The following is a 15,684-nucleotide window of genomic DNA, read 5'->3' on the forward strand; positions in this document are numbered from 1 at the left end:
GTCTGTTCCAGAGGGAGGCCCCGGCCGAAGAAAGTGATCTACCACCAACTCGTTGCTTGGAGAAGTGACTGACCCCGAGGGAGTTGGAAGTGGGTGAGCGAAGAGCTTGATAAGGGAGATATTTAGGAAGAGAGAGTTGAAGGTATTGAGGCCTTTGGCCCCAGAAGGCCTTGGATACTTCCACCCAATTCGTCTGAACTAAGAAGGCATATTATCAAGAACTGTCCTACTTTTTGAGGCCTTAAACAGGGATGCATGTTGGCACCCTCATTGTTTAATTTGTGTATTGCCGCCATTGGAGATTCTTTGTATAATGTTAATTGTTTTCCTCCTTGGATAGGGAATATGCCTGTAGAATACCAAAAAGTAAGATTTTAATTTCAAATTCTAGTACAGCAGTGAAGAAAAGAACTTCTAAATGAGTACCTGAGTAGTGGCACTTCAGAACAAGTAGAATCATGTACTTAATTATTCTGTATATCTGAAAAAACAAATACTGGAATTGAAATATGAAGACAGAAAATGATTTGCTTAGCTGATCAGGCCCATTCGATACATTTCAAATATGGTAGATTCTCGATAATGCCAATCTTGTATTCTTACAAATCAAAATGTGTCCCTGTTTTAAGTTATGGCGTCGAGGTTATATTTAATTTGCATTCTTCTACATGGAGTAGGTTGGAAGGCCTCTTTTGACTAAAGGTTTTATGTTTACCGAATGGAGTGCCAATCTCAGTAATAAGATTTGAACTGGGTCTAATATCTCTAAAGGTTAGGGTGAGTTGGAAGATAGTGTTGTTTTTTCAGAATTGTCTGGTCTCTAACAAATGTTCTCTCTATTCTTAACTTTATGATTCTTGGACAACTGGAGGCGAGGCTTTCTTTAGAACCTGGAAAGGCTGTTGTTTGGGAATTATTGAAGAGTTGGGATTGTCAGTGGAGACTTTAAGCAATAACCCACTAAAGATTAAACAGAAACTGTTGCTAGGTGTTTGGGTCACCATGAGAACAGGATGTAATGGGTACAAATTATATTGTTATATTTCGAAAGGTGAACAAAAAACTACACACATTGCCTTGGTATCTCTTAAAGTTTCCTAGTGATTTTTGGACAAAGAACTATATGAGATTTCAGCTGAATCTATATCCCACAAATGAGATTCTAGGGTGAAAACTACAAGACGTCTTATGCACCGCAGATTGTGTAAATAACAGACACAAATTAATTTCTGGAACATGTCCTGATAACCTGTATAGGTCTACAAGATTTGAGACCGCTTTATTTTGAAAAATGTCTACGGGGTTACAGGTGCAAGTCTCTGGTAAGAGTGGTGGGATACGTTTCTGAATGGTTCTCAAATTGTTCTTGCTATTGCTACAGCTTTTTAAACACATTGTTTTATGGTAAATGAAATCATCAAGGTTTATTCACCGTACTGATATGTTATTTATGCAACTGTTTGTTTCAAAGTGAAAGGACTGGCATTAAGAGAAGTCCATAAAATGGAAAATAATCAGGTGACAAATTGAGGATGAATTACTGATTATAACATTTTATGAATTGCTATTTCATCTGTATTATAATTATGATGCATTGTAAGAAATGTTGAGGTTGTATATTTCTAATGTTTACTGTAAAAGGTTTGATGTTCAAGGCAAACACAAATAAAACATAAAATAAATATGTTTTTTATTGACTAGCAACACCTTTTATTATCATTGTTTTTTTAATGTTTGGTATATAATCTGCCAGTTTCTATATTTTGTCTTTACCGTTTTGATTATGTAATGGTGCAAATGCTGATAAATATTTATATTGTTTTCAGGGCTTTTATTTGGCAATTAAGTGCTTGTGATTTGGTGATTAAGTGCTTACTATTAACATCTTGCATTTCTTGTCCATTAACATGCACCAGTGCATTGTGACTCATAACAAACTGGTATGCCACTTCAGCCAATTTACTATTATATTAACATCTTTCCGTGGGTCATCAGTGCAAAAGCCATCATTCGTTATATGCTTATTTAATCTATTAATATTAAATTATCTCCAAGCTATTCTGTTTGCCTAGATATTGATTTCATGTGAGCCTGGTAGATGGTCTTAATGTATGCCAACAGTCCTCTCCAAAACTAGGCCAAAGAGAGAATGATCACTCAGTGTATTTGAATGGATTTTAAAGGAAGATACCCAATCCATCATTGCCTCTCCAGCTAAAATGGGATCTGATCTATGACTATTGCAACTTGACATGTCTATGCATAAAAAAGTTAAATATTCACCCTTACAACGAACAGTGTGCAATCCTAAACTACGCATACAATTGAGCGATTTTTCTCACTTTACAGTTTGATAGATGGACCAAGGTGAACATAATTCCCTACCATGTTGCACTACCAGGTTCTCTTGTCTTAAAGCAGCAACATCACAATAAGCATTAACATCACGACATACTAAAATCTTGGTTTCACATTTATCCATAGATGATTCAACAAGTGTTATTGCCTGGAGTAACTATGTCTGTATACTGATTCCTGGGAGAGTGGCGGTTGCGGGGGTCATACGCCTTGAAAACGTTAACTTTGTATTATGTTCATTGACACTTACTTCCCACAGAAAACATTGTAGTTAATTTCGTGCATTTTACATTCCAATAGTTCTAAAAGATATGTTATACAAATGACTTAAACCACCCCTCAGCTTGACTTGAGCACTCTTCTGAGTGGGGAGCATCATTACATGATAAATGTTAAGTGTAACCTCTGTTATAAGCTAGGTCTCCTACAACACCAGAATATCATAGTTTTATAAAAAATTATATATCCTTCTTTTCGTTGGGTAGTGAGACTGTCTTGTGGTTATGATAATGATGTGTTATTTACATAGTTCTGTTGCCAAAGTGCTTTACATAGAACATGTTTGCATGCACTATCACCCAACCAAAGTTGGTACTCATTTATCAACCTCAGAGAAATGAAAGTCTAAGTTGGTCTTGCAGGGATTCGAACCTGCAACTTGCATATCACGCACAGATCACAGCAGTTAGTGCTAAACCTATGAGCTATCTTACCGGTATCTTACTGGTATTCCATGACCAGGATAATACCTATATAAGAGCTAGGAATACATTTCTCTGCCTGAGCCCAGAAGTAGTGGGAACCTATCCTAGTGATAAGTAAATGTATAGTCCACAAGAGGTGAATTGTAGATGGGATAGGTGCAAAGCGAATGCCACTTTTCATTGCACAGCGCTTTAAACTTACTGGGTTGAGATGCATAAACTGGTGAATTCGAGCAAGTACTCAAGCTGCTTCTTTCAAAGACATAACCTTTTTTTACAAAGTGATGCAGACTGGCTCATAATTAAGTTGACAGTATGAGAAAAAAAACAATGTATATGGGACCAATAGCCCTCACGACAGTCCTTTCGAAGTTCACTAAAATCAATTGGGCCTCATTACGAGTGCGAGTAAAAATGGTGCCAAATAATGACTGCACCGCCAAACTACAACTTTAATTGGTAAGGTAGAGGATTTTCCTCCCCAAAAATGCTGTAGGTAAATCTTCCACATTAGCGCCAAAAAGCATAAAAATCAGCGAATTACTGCTGGTGAAATTACCGCCAGTTGTAATTCCACCAAAATCCCCATGGAGTCCAATGAAAAATTGCCACTTATACCACCTACCTACCACCACTTCTAATCCCACAGTAACTCCGCAGGACCAAGTGATGGTAAAGGTAATTCCATTTGGTGGTATTTTGGTGGATTTACCACAGAAATACCACCAAACCTGTAATAAAACTAATGTCTCTATATTACTTTAAAGGGAGAAATAATATTCAAAAGATTTAAGACCAATGTTCAATTCAGTGGTGAGCTCTCATTTGTATGGAAAATGTCCAGAAAAGTTAAAACAAATGGGGAGGTTACTGACGGGCGGTCCATGCTCCTAATCATCATCATACGTAGTTGGATATGCTGCTGACTATGGGCTGTATTCATTATTTCTAATGTAATTTGGTTGGAGGATGCACTTCTGGCATCTCACCTCAACGTCCAAACTGTTCATAGTGGCCAAAATGGAATCATCCAAATGAGTGGTGTGAGACATCTCAATGTTAGATGGTGGCTTAGTCTCACAACCCATCAGCCTAAGGTGGCACATTCATGGTTGGAAGACATCCTCTTCTTCATCTTTTCTTTTTACTAATCCATGTTTCCTTCAGCTCGAGGCTATTGTCCTCAGTCTTCTATAATGAGTGCTGTTCTGATGTTGCTGCAAGACTACTGAGACTGAGACTACTTCATAGTAGAAGATGCATAAAGATTTTTCTTAGAGTTTTTATTTTTCCCTTTTGACTTACTGTTATTATTTTTGTTCTTGTTACGCAATCACATCTTGCATTTTGGTGTACTGAGAGAAATGTGGAAAATATAATGAAAAAGGACCCAGGCTACCCCTCCCTTTCACACTTATAGTTATGTAGTACACCACATCAGACAGATTACTAAATTAATCTGCATTTCTCATTTAGAAGATCACCACTGTTTTGTTTCAACAAAATCCCAATTTTATTTAACACAAGTTGTTAAAATACACCTACTAGAGGCTCTTAAACTCTTTAACACATAAAAAGCCCAATTTCTGAACAGTTCTCTTGGTACCCACACAGATACAGTATATTGTACAATCATACAATGTTCTTGTGGGATGCTAAATACACAGTTAGAGGGGTTAGTATTTATGGTGACTTATAGTGTTGCTATTGTTCCAATACACATATCAAGTTGACACTTCTCATGTTTCCAGAATGAGAAGATTCTCTACTTTTGTTGTGGTAGTTGTGCTCATGCTTTCCTCAGAACTGGTAAGAAGGAGAGGGGGACCATGATGTTGTCTTTCTTATCCCAACCTTTTTTTGGTTGAATAATAACATCTAAAAAATGAATAAGTTTTTTTTAAATGGGGGTGGGTATATCTACCTGCTTGTCTTGGTCTGCTCAAACAGTGTGGGTATCATGCGCACCTGTTCTTGTTTATTTGTGTCCCGGGCAGTATTCCTTGATTTAGATGTCTCGTGTACACCACTGGATATTTTCCTATGCCTTGTCGGATCAAATCAAAATTCCGTGTTGTTGATGACTTTGATTGTTGTCATCACGGAGTGTGTCTGTAAAAATAATAACATCATGGTTTCAGGACAACTAGCTGTGTCATAGGTGTTGTTTGTGCATTTCTTATTGACAACCATTTTGTTTGGCTGGCATCCTATTCGAGTGTGTGCTAGCTGGCCCTCGTGCTGTACTGTTACAAATATATCTTTTAGCCTGACTTAATTGCGTGAAAAGTTGTGTTTATAAATATTTTGTGCACTCAGAGTCTTAGATAAATACCACTCTTCTCGTACGTTTAATGACTCGAGTGCTGTTGCTAAGTAATAAGACACTTGAATGTTGCAAGGCATTATACGAGCCCCACCATATTTACTCAGAAGTAAATTATATTGCTACTCTGTGTCTGCCTTGTACTGCTGTTAAATTAGACTGATCTGCCATACAGAGATTGATTTCTGTGCTTACTTCCGGTTTTTCGTAACGCCAATGATTCTGGACACCGTGTAATGCTGTCCAAGTGCTGCGAGAATTTAAGAGGGAGCGTGGATATGCTCACTGTGCTCGAGGTCCGATCTTGGGGTCCATAATCTTTCCAGTCTATAAGGTAGTATAACTTGGACCGGACCATCTTAGAGTCTAGGATCCTTTCAACTTTGTATTCTAGTTCTCCTTCAACTATTTCGGGATCCGGTGGAGTATCGATTTGCGTACCTGGTCTCAATAGTTTTAGGAGGGAGACATGAAACACCGGGTGGATCTGCATGTGGAACGGTAATTCTAATTTCATGGCCGCAGGGTTGCTCACAGCCTTGAGAGTGTAGGGTCCCAGATATCTGGGACGGAACGCCCGTGGTCCTTTCAGGGGGATGTTTTTAGATGCTAACCAAACCTTGTCTCCAATTTGATAGGTGGGAGCTTCCCTTTGGTGTCGATCTGCAAACTGCTTATGTTTCTCTTTGGCTCTGGCAAGATGCTCTGCTGCTTCCTTAAAAACCTGGGTGTGGGTTTTTTGTAAGGTCGTTACAGCGGGCATTTCTAATGGTTCGAGTGGGTCAAAAACGGAAGTCTGTGGAGGTCGACTGTACACTATGTAGAATGGGCTTTGTCCTGTACTGGTGTGAATGGAGTTGTTATATGCGTATTCTGCTAACCAAAGTATGTCCTTCCAGATATCCTCGGTTTGTTGCAGCATACACCTTATGTATTGCTCGAGGGTCTGATTAGTCCGTCGGTCTGGCCGTTGGTTTGGGGGTGATGCCTTGTAGATAACCGGAGGTCGATTCTGTCAATTTTTCAACACCTTTTCCAGAATGCAGAGACAAACTGAGTTCCTCGGTCTGATATCAATATTGATGGGAACCCGTGTAGCCGGACAATCTGTTCCAAAAGCACGGTAGGCACGGTAGCCAGAGTAGAACGAGTTGGGAATTGTATATGTTACAGGAGGGAAGGTCTGTAATAAAATCCATTGATAGCGTATGTCAAGGTGCTGGGGGTACTTCTAAAGGATGTAGCAGACCTGTGGGACTTTGTTTTTGGGACTTGTGTTGTTTTAGCTCCTGGAAGGCTTTCTCTGCCTCTGCGGACCAATTAAATTGTTTATTTTTCCGTAGTAAAGAGGTGATTGGGTGGACGATCTGGGAGAACCCGGGAATGAACCAGCGATAAAAGTTGGCGAACCCGAGTACACTCTGTACTCCCTTTATGGATGTCGGTGAGGTCTAGTAAAGGATAGCGTCTACCTTGCGCGTGTCCATGCGTACGCCCCGTGGTGTCAGAATAAAGCCAAGGAATTCTACCTCTGTCACATGAAAGAAGCATTTCTCCAATTTGGCAAATAGCCGGTGTTGCCGCAGTTTCTCCAAAACAGCCCGGACATGGTTGACGTGATCCTCCTTGGTGGTCGAATAGATAAGAATGTCATTAATATAGACAAGAGCGCAGATGTCCAACAGTTCACGGAGCACATCATTCATGAAAAATTGGAATCGAGGTAGGTTTTTAGATACTGGTTTTCCTGTTCTGTTAAGGCGTAATCCGGCTGCAGGGCACTTGAGCTCCAGGTACCAGGTAAATTTGGCAGTCATACGGTCTGTGTGGAGGTAGGGTTTTCGCTTGCTCTTTTTGAAAGACATCTTGGTAATCCAGGTATTCAGGTGGTAGTGAACTGGTTAGGCCCAGTATGGTTTCTTTCTTCGACGAACCTGGGTTGGTAAGACCTTTTAATGCGAATCCCTTGCTATAACAGGTGTCGGCACAGACTTGGGGAAATGTCAGAATTCGTTTACGCCAGTCAATCCTAGGATTGTGGGTCTCCAGCCAGGGCATTCCCAATATCATCTGGAACTGAGGAGCGCTGATGAGATCGAAGGTGATGTCCTCTTGGTGACCGTCCTGACACAGAAGCGTGACCTTCTCGGTGTAATGCGTCACTGGGCTGGATGACAGCTGAGATCCATCAACTGCTGTGACGTTTTCCGAAACCTGCTTCTGTTGGAGAGGAAGCCCTATCCGGGTAGCCAGATCCTGGTCCATGTAAGTTCACACAGCCCCACTGTCAATGTATTCCTCCAAGGCATGTATTTTCGACAGTTGCTTGTGGTTTACCATTAGCACATTGATGACTAGATGTGAGGTCTGCATAGGTTCCTTTTCACCACTTGACAAGTGGACCCCTACGATTGCTGAGCGTTGGAGTTTCCTGATTCCTGTTCTTCTTCTTCACCCTTGACAGTTGCTCCAACTGCTTGCCTGGGTTTTTTCACCGGGCATTCTGGGAGGTAGTGACCTGCCTTACCACAGTACAAACAAAGCTCCTGCTGTCTCCTTTTCTCCCTCTCTGCCTTGTCGAGTGGGCTCCGCAAGCCTCCGATTTGCATTGGCTCAGACTGATCGTGTGATTTGGTTTGATTCTCACGGGGTCAAACGTAGACTGACTGGCCCTCAGCCTTTGCCCTATCCAGCTTCCGATCCAGCAATTTTTGATCGAGCTGCACTGTCAGCTTGATGTATTCAGCACATCCTTCCGGAGGATTTACTACTTGGACTAATACGTCTCTAAATTCCCCTCCTAGCCTCGGTAAAAGAGCGTAGTTCTTTTATCCACTGTCCAGTTAGTTTGTGCTATCAGACGATTGAAGGAAGCGATATATGTTAGTAGGTCTTGATTACCCTGCCGTAGTGATAACAGTTCATTGTCCAGAGCCCGCCCTTGAGTATGCTGTGCAAATATTTTCTCCATTTCACGCTGGAAACCTCCGAAGTCTCGAAGCAAAGGATCATCCTGGTTTACCAAGGGTATTGACCAGTCCGCTGCACTACCTCCCAAATATAAGAGTACAAATGCAACTCTCGCTTGATCATTGGGGAATGCCCCAGGTCTGCACAAGAAATGTAGGTGATATTGATTCATAAATATGGCGTACTTATTTGGAATGCCTGTGAAGCGTTATGGTGGGTCCAGGGGAACCCCCCCTGGAAGAACCACCTGTCCTGGCATGGGCTGTGGAGGCGCGGCAGGAGGGGCATACCCCGGCAGTGGGATCTGGCCTGTCTGTGCCTGGAGAATTTGCCTTGCTAGTTCATCAGTCCGCTCCCGGTTCACAATTAGATTCCCCTTCGGGCATTGGTTTCCTGTCTTGAGGCATGTACTTCAGCCCGTAACTCTCCCATTAATCGGGCCAACTGGTCCATTTCAGAAGTTTCCATAACGCCCAAGCAGAGATTCAAAGAGGTTTTGCATTATGTTATGCTCACCTGGTCTCTGCTGAGGTGTTGGGGCACGGTTGCAGCCTTCCCAGGGGTTAGGTCGCTCGGGTCCAACTTCGCCCGGTGTGCTTATGTGGTGGCTGGTGGTAATAAGTGATACTGCTCGGGACTGCTCCTGCTTGGAAAATAGGGGGCTTGAGTATGCCAGCTTGTGTGCCTGATCCCCTTCCAGACCCCTTCTCCCAAACCGTGGGCTCCGTGGGATGTGCTGTCTCTGGAAATGGAAAGCTCACCTGTTGATTAGTTTTGGCAAGCACTCCATCCTGCTGCTTCTGGCAGGGGCGCTTGTATGATATGGACCAAATTCCTTCACTGGTCCCTTGCACGTGGTAGTCCAGTCCTGCTACAACAAGGCCACTATACAGTAAGTGTTCCTGTTTGTCTTTGTCTTTCCTCGTCTGTTTTTGTTGTATTGTGAAGTTTGTTGTCTTGTATTGCTGTCCGTTCCACTTTTGATGTTTGCTCTTTTGCTTTCTTCCCTGGCAGGTGATGTTGCCAGCCCAGCAGAAGCTGCGGAGCTCGAGGCGACAGCCGGAGGGAATGAGGAATAAAACTTCAGCGGTACAGTAGCTGGTAAGGTTTTAACTAGGGGGCGTGCAGGGTTCAAATGCGGCACCGCCCTAGGACGGATGTTCTAACCTTGTATTTCTTCTTCTTCACCGGGTCCGAGTTCGTGGATGTGGATTGCAGTGCTGCGGCATCGGGATCAAGATCACTGGATGTCAGGAGATGAGTCTGCAGGTGAACTAATGAAGCACTGGTTTCCTGGAGGTGAGTATGCAGGAGAGCGCTTGGTTTCAAAGGTAAGTAAACTGGTCCAAGTGGCGATGAGCGTCACGTTGCATGCGAGTGCACAGTAATGCGAAGCACCGGCCTTAAGGATGGAGCAGCTTATAAAGCGGAGCTTCTGAAGCCACGCCCACCAGCCTGCCTGCCGCACCCTGCCACACCCCATGAGTCAGCACATGAAGACCAGGCCTAGGGAACCACACCCGATGAGTCAGCACATGAGGATGTTCTCTGGAATAAAGGCTTTCAGCTCCTGGAAAGTTCTTGTAAAATAAAAGCACTCGCACTGAAATAAAGTGTTCCTGCTCACATCTCTATATGTGCCTGGCGCCAAAGGACATGACAACCTGTGATTCAACAAAGAGTGCATTCCTTGACATATACTTCATTTGTCAATCTGTTTTAATAGATCGAAATGCACTTTTTTTTCATTTTGTATGGCAGTGCAGGTAGCCACGATTGATCTCAGTATCACAACTAGTTGCACGTCGGAGGAAAACTTTGGATTGGAGAGGATGGAATTAGAGATCGATATGTCAATGATGTTGTTACTGGACGGATTTAACCAACTAAGCACGTTTGATGAGTTATGATAGTTTATAGCAGCATTTGCACCAGATGTAAGTTTATCAGTAGCTGTAATGCCATGTTCAATACTCTTCACTTCATGTTGTAAATTGTTAGAGATCTCCAGTAAAGAGTTAATTTTGATTGTTGAATTTACAGCACTAGTATTATTACCCTGACAAGCCGTTAATTCCCATTCCAAAATGCTGGCTGAAGGTAGAGATGGGGTGGCCCTTGACTAATACAGCAGGTAAATTACGCTGCAATCTTACTTTATGAAGCAATGCTGATAGCCATGTCCAAAGATATATAGCCTCCTTCAGTGAGCCAGCACCAGTTCCAACCTCAGTGAAAGTACGAGGATTACTCAGATTGCAATGCATGTCAAATTATACATAATACCTTATCTGCGTAATCTGTCTAAGAAATGAACAGAGTAGCAAAGCCGTCTACCTTCGTGGTCACTCTTCATGTGGCGCAGGCTTTTCTGCATCGACAGCCAGAGGCGGGGCCAGAATCAGCAGCGATAATCCAGGAACGACAAAGACACTCTCTATGTTTCCATGATAAGATTTGGACAAACTTTGTTATGAGTCTACTTTGCAATTGCACTTGAAACATTTGAATATCTGTTTTTTAATGGCCAACTAAATGCTGTAGGATATATTGTGGGGTTATATATAGCATGTTTTGGTATTTTCCTGTACTTTGCTATAGTGGTATTTTTATAGCGGTGAGACTAATTTTAGAATACTGCCTAATAATTATTTCACCGGGGTCACTAACAAAAAACAAATACACTCTGAATAAATGTCTCATGCTCTCCTTTGATGTTTTATTTACAATATCACGATGATGCCCTTTTGGCTGTATTCCAACATATGTAAAGCATGCAATTGAAATACAACACATTCAGTCAGCCTCTCTAAGTAAAACAATTCACTGCGGCTAGCTTTGTTTAGAAATATTTCTTACTGCACATTTATCTCTCTATGCATGTCAAACGAGAGAGACTTAATGCAAAAGAAATACGCTGAAACTAAATTACCTTTTCAAACTTGTTCTTTATCATAAACTAGAAATATGCAAGTTACACAGAATTACACGTACACCCACGTTGTAATTCACAATGTGAACAGATTTTCCTGCAATGACTTTCAACGCTCTAACGTGAGGATGTGCAGTGCTCTGGCAAATCAACCTTGGCTTTGCACAAAACGTGACCGGAAAAATGCAATCTGAATAACAGCAAAACATTGAGAAATATAAACACAGTTTTAAATGCACTTTTACATTTGAATCTCTTATGCAGTGCCTAAAAATGAACTGAATTATCTAATCTGTGCTACGTAGTATCATTCACTTCACCAGCACCTCAATTAACAGATAATTACCTAGGTTAAACTGGTGATATTCCCTGACTCAGCTTGGCAGTGTACCAGGGTCATCCACAGCTAAGGTTGCCCGAGACTTTGCAGCTCTTCTAAAGATTTCCAACCCAGCAGACAGTCAGCCCACGGGACAGTCAGCCCAGCACCCGCTTTCTGTTCTTCCGGCCGTGAGTGCAAGAAAAGGACTGCCTCTCTAACTCTGCCTCAAACCCTTTTCATCAAACCAGTTGTCAGTCAAGATCACCTCCTCTTGATCAGATCATCCAACTAAAACATCACATGATTTCCTCTGTGCCTTCTCATTGTGCTAACTGCATTGCTGAATAGAACTTGCTACATATTTCTTGCACTTCCTGCTCCAATACAATGAGACGTCTTTAGAAACGGATCTTCACATTGAGATCCAGCCTGCACGTTTAAATCATTTCTCTTTCCCATTTTCAGAGCATTATCCATTGGCTCAATCTGCTTCCAGCCTATTTCATGGACTAATTTGCACTAAATGTTATTATGGGAATCTGTTACACGTTAAATGGGGCTGGTTTAATTAGTATATGAGATTCATGTTAGTATTATATTAAAGTGCAATTCAGTTCATTAAAATAACATCATGGAGCAAAGTGATCAGTTTCTATTATGTGCTCTGTGTATTGGCATCTATTTAATTCAGACTGAAACTTATACTCTTAAGTCCAGCAATGAGTCTCACACTCTTAGCCCTATTTAAAATTCAAACCCTCGCTTAAATGTGAATGCTGAAATGCAGAGTCTAGATGTTGAAATGCAGAGTCTAGATTCCTACTCCTACAATGTCTAGGTTTGCTGCTCGTGCCACTTATAGTTATCAGATTGCCGCTGACCCGTATGCCTTCAGGGCCGGACTGGGGCATAAAATGGTCTCCAATGAAAAAGTGGCCCACAGTTGCAAATGGCAATTCATTCCATTTGTGGTAGGCTGTTTGAGTAGTCCCCATGGGGAAGGTTTTAGGTATAATTTGATGCAAATTGTGCATTTTAAAGAATATTTATTTAGTAAAACTGATCAAATTACTAGCCACATGGTGCAGTAGCTTATCAAACTGACCCAAATGGTCCCTAAAGGTGGGCCATGTTGACCATGAAAACTGCCCCACACTAGCATTTTGTGGTTTTGGTTCGGACATTGCTCTATTGACGTATCGGCCAGTCCGAGCCTGTATGCCATCCCCACACGTACCTTTTATAGACCATGCGCTTTGTTCTTCGCATTGTCAGGTTTTGTTTTTCTTATTGCCTGCTATCATTCTTAAGTAAGTTAATGATTTGCTTCAGAAAACGTTTTGTAAAACTTTGAAACTTTAACTTTTAAAACACCTTGGTTATGAAAATGCAACTTTTAAAAATAAAAATTGTTTAGCACTGCAAAGCTGTCTGGGTCAAAATAATATCAAAGTAAAAGATGGGATAATATTTTTGTGTTTACAGATTTATTGCAGCTGTTCTAGTTTTTTTCTGGAACAACCAGAAGTGCAAAGCCAGAGCATGGAGAGCAGTGAATTCTTTGCTGGTGTCAAGGTAAGAGGAACGCTTTTTTAAATGTGTATTTTGGTGTAAACATGTGTGAAACACTATATATACAGAGCATGTAAACATCATGTGCTCTACAAACTGCAGCAGTGTTATGTTAATAAAATCATGCTTGTTCAATAAAACTGCCAGGGCTCATTATCGGTGTGGCGGTAGTTGCAAAACATCCAATGTTTCTGAATACCAGATCTTTTACTGCTCTGCCAAATGACAAGTTTTTCAACTGAAATATTTGAAAACAGCCTTCTTTTTTTGTGACGGTAATCAACTCTAGACAAATGCATTACCCATAAAGTCTATCCCATGCAGTAATACCACATTTCCGCATTGGAGTTTAATGGAACTACAAAGTGGCGAATACACAAATGGTGTAAATGGCTGTGTTTCATGCTGCCCTTTCCTGCCTGCATGATTCACATGTGGTAATAGTAGATGAGTTTGGTGGTATTTCCACAAGAATCTGCTTCAGGCCTCCAATTGGACAAAACCCATGGTTTCCCCCATAGCATGATATCAATCCACTTCAATGTTCATCCAGTTAGAGATGTTGCCCTTTGTGAAGCCTTCAGAATCACAGTGCCCTCCCTATACCAACTGTGACTTCCATCTCCTATACGCTGTAGTTATTTCCCCACGTTATGTCATATTACATTCTGATTTTGAGTTGGTAGAATGTTCCCACTGATTCTATTAAGAAGCTGACACTCCAAAATGATGGACTCCTTCATTTTATATGTTTATCATATTTTGGGACATGTGGCAAGGGTGGCACTAGGCAATGTAGAATTAAATGCAAAATGTTTACCATAACCTTCAGCAGAAGTATCTCATTTTAATAAAATACAGATTTTCAGAGAGGCCCTACCACACTGAATTTAGACATATGTGACATATGTGACATGAGTTTGTAAGATACACATTGATTGTATTGTTATTATTTATATCATTTATAAAGTATTAATAAATACTATGTTGTGTTTCTTTTTATATTCCCCATTTGAGAACATGTGTCCTTTTCGTTCTGAACCTAAGAATTGGGACGTTATAGACAAAATCATTTTTAAGCACCAAATAATGTCATACAAAATGGTCAGCTTTATTTGAACTCTGTATGTTAAGGCCTCATTTCAAGTTAATGATGAATATGAATAGACGAGATGACCCATTTTGAAGCCTTCCCTTAGTTCAATAGATGGTGGCTTCAAGAGCAGGCAGAGTCCACAGGAGCGGGCAGATGCCCAATTGCCCATGAATACTAGGTCTATCCACTGTGTGACCAACTAAGATTTCATCAGCTCTGGGTAATTTCCTAAGCCTTGAACTGGCATCCTTTTATTATACTGGGCTCAATGTGTGCTTTTGATTGCTGGAGAAGTGGTTTGTGTCTCCGGATTGCCATCTCATAATATCCTGGGGCTCTCCCCATTCCTTGTTTTTCCTAGGTAAGCTGAACAAGAGTTACTTTGTATTAGATTTACTGAAGAATGGAAAAGAATAAGACAAGAAAAAGTGTCAACAAAGCCAAAATTAGGACACTGCTATTTGCTGTCTAATAGCTCAATATGACTAATTCCTAAGATGTTAAATACGCTGATTTATTTGTGTGTCAATTAAAGTGAATAGGCCTTCATTTATAATCACATCACAGTGATTTCTTTCCGCAAATTTGTGCATAAGATGACAGTGCACTGTGCAAAGGTACTGCTGTTAGGGAAAGAAGAACTTTTTTCATTCAACATTAGTTTGCATACTCTGACTATTTGTTTTACAAATGTAACATACCAATGTCAATTCACCAGCATTTATCTTTTCAGCAAGAAGTTTATCATTCGGATGAAAAGGAATTTTCTTCATCTATGCTCTATTTGAAAACAATTGGCATGTTGTTCTTATGAAGCTAAAAGTTAATTGTACCTTTATGTCAGCCTGCGTCAATTTAGTGAGAAGTAGGCCTGACTGCTCTATCACCTTACCCACCTTTAGGAGAGGTCTAGGGTTTTTTTTGGACTGGTGGTTTCTGTTCCACCATAAGGGTATTGGTTGTACAGCTCTCAACAGGGGGTCACAGACAATCAAATCTGCCTTAACAAAAAGCCGACGCATCATGGACACTTGCTAGGTACTGTGGACATAGTCTGCACTGTATCTTCACAGTCTAAACACGAAATTAGCTGTAAGAAAAATGTTGTTATTGTGAACCTGTGATTCTGTTGTGGCACATTCTGGCAGAGATACTTCTCCTCACTGCGTAATCCATGTTACCTTTCCCCTGAAGGAGTCCGTTCTAAATGAACTGTGAGAGTTGAAGAGCACAGAGTGGTGTTTTTTGAGTCTGGTAATTCTGGAGTTTGACATCCATCTTCATACCTAACAGATTGTTTAAATCAGCTAAGGTCAAACAATGTAACTAGTGTGCAGGAGTTTTACTAAAGTCCACCTATGGCATCCAGTTTTAACTGGATCCAATTAGTCACACTGGAGGACA

At 41.0% G+C, this 15,684-nt stretch overlaps 1 protein-coding gene across 3 annotated transcripts in view; it reads left to right on the plus strand.

The window, feature by feature from the left end:
* Positions 1-15,684, plus strand: part of VWDE (von Willebrand factor D and EGF domains) — a 550,953-nt gene that overhangs the window by 219,226 nt on the left and 316,043 nt on the right. For all 3 annotated transcript variants that reach the window (XR_011303393.1, XM_069648623.1, XM_069648624.1), the window contains exon 6: positions 13,098-13,187. Coding sequence is in view for 2 of the 3 variants with exons in the window: in XM_069648623.1 (XP_069504724.1) it covers positions 13,098-13,187 (90 nt within the window). In the remaining variant the exon portion in view is untranslated. The remainder of the gene's footprint in view (positions 1-13,097; positions 13,188-15,684) is intronic.

The sequence above is a fragment of the Ambystoma mexicanum genome, chromosome 2q, assembly GCF_040938575.1.
Source record: "Ambystoma mexicanum isolate Mex_15411 chromosome 2q, UKY_AmexF1_1, whole genome shotgun sequence".
NCBI classification, from domain to species: domain Eukaryota; kingdom Metazoa; phylum Chordata; class Amphibia; order Caudata; family Ambystomatidae; genus Ambystoma; species Ambystoma mexicanum.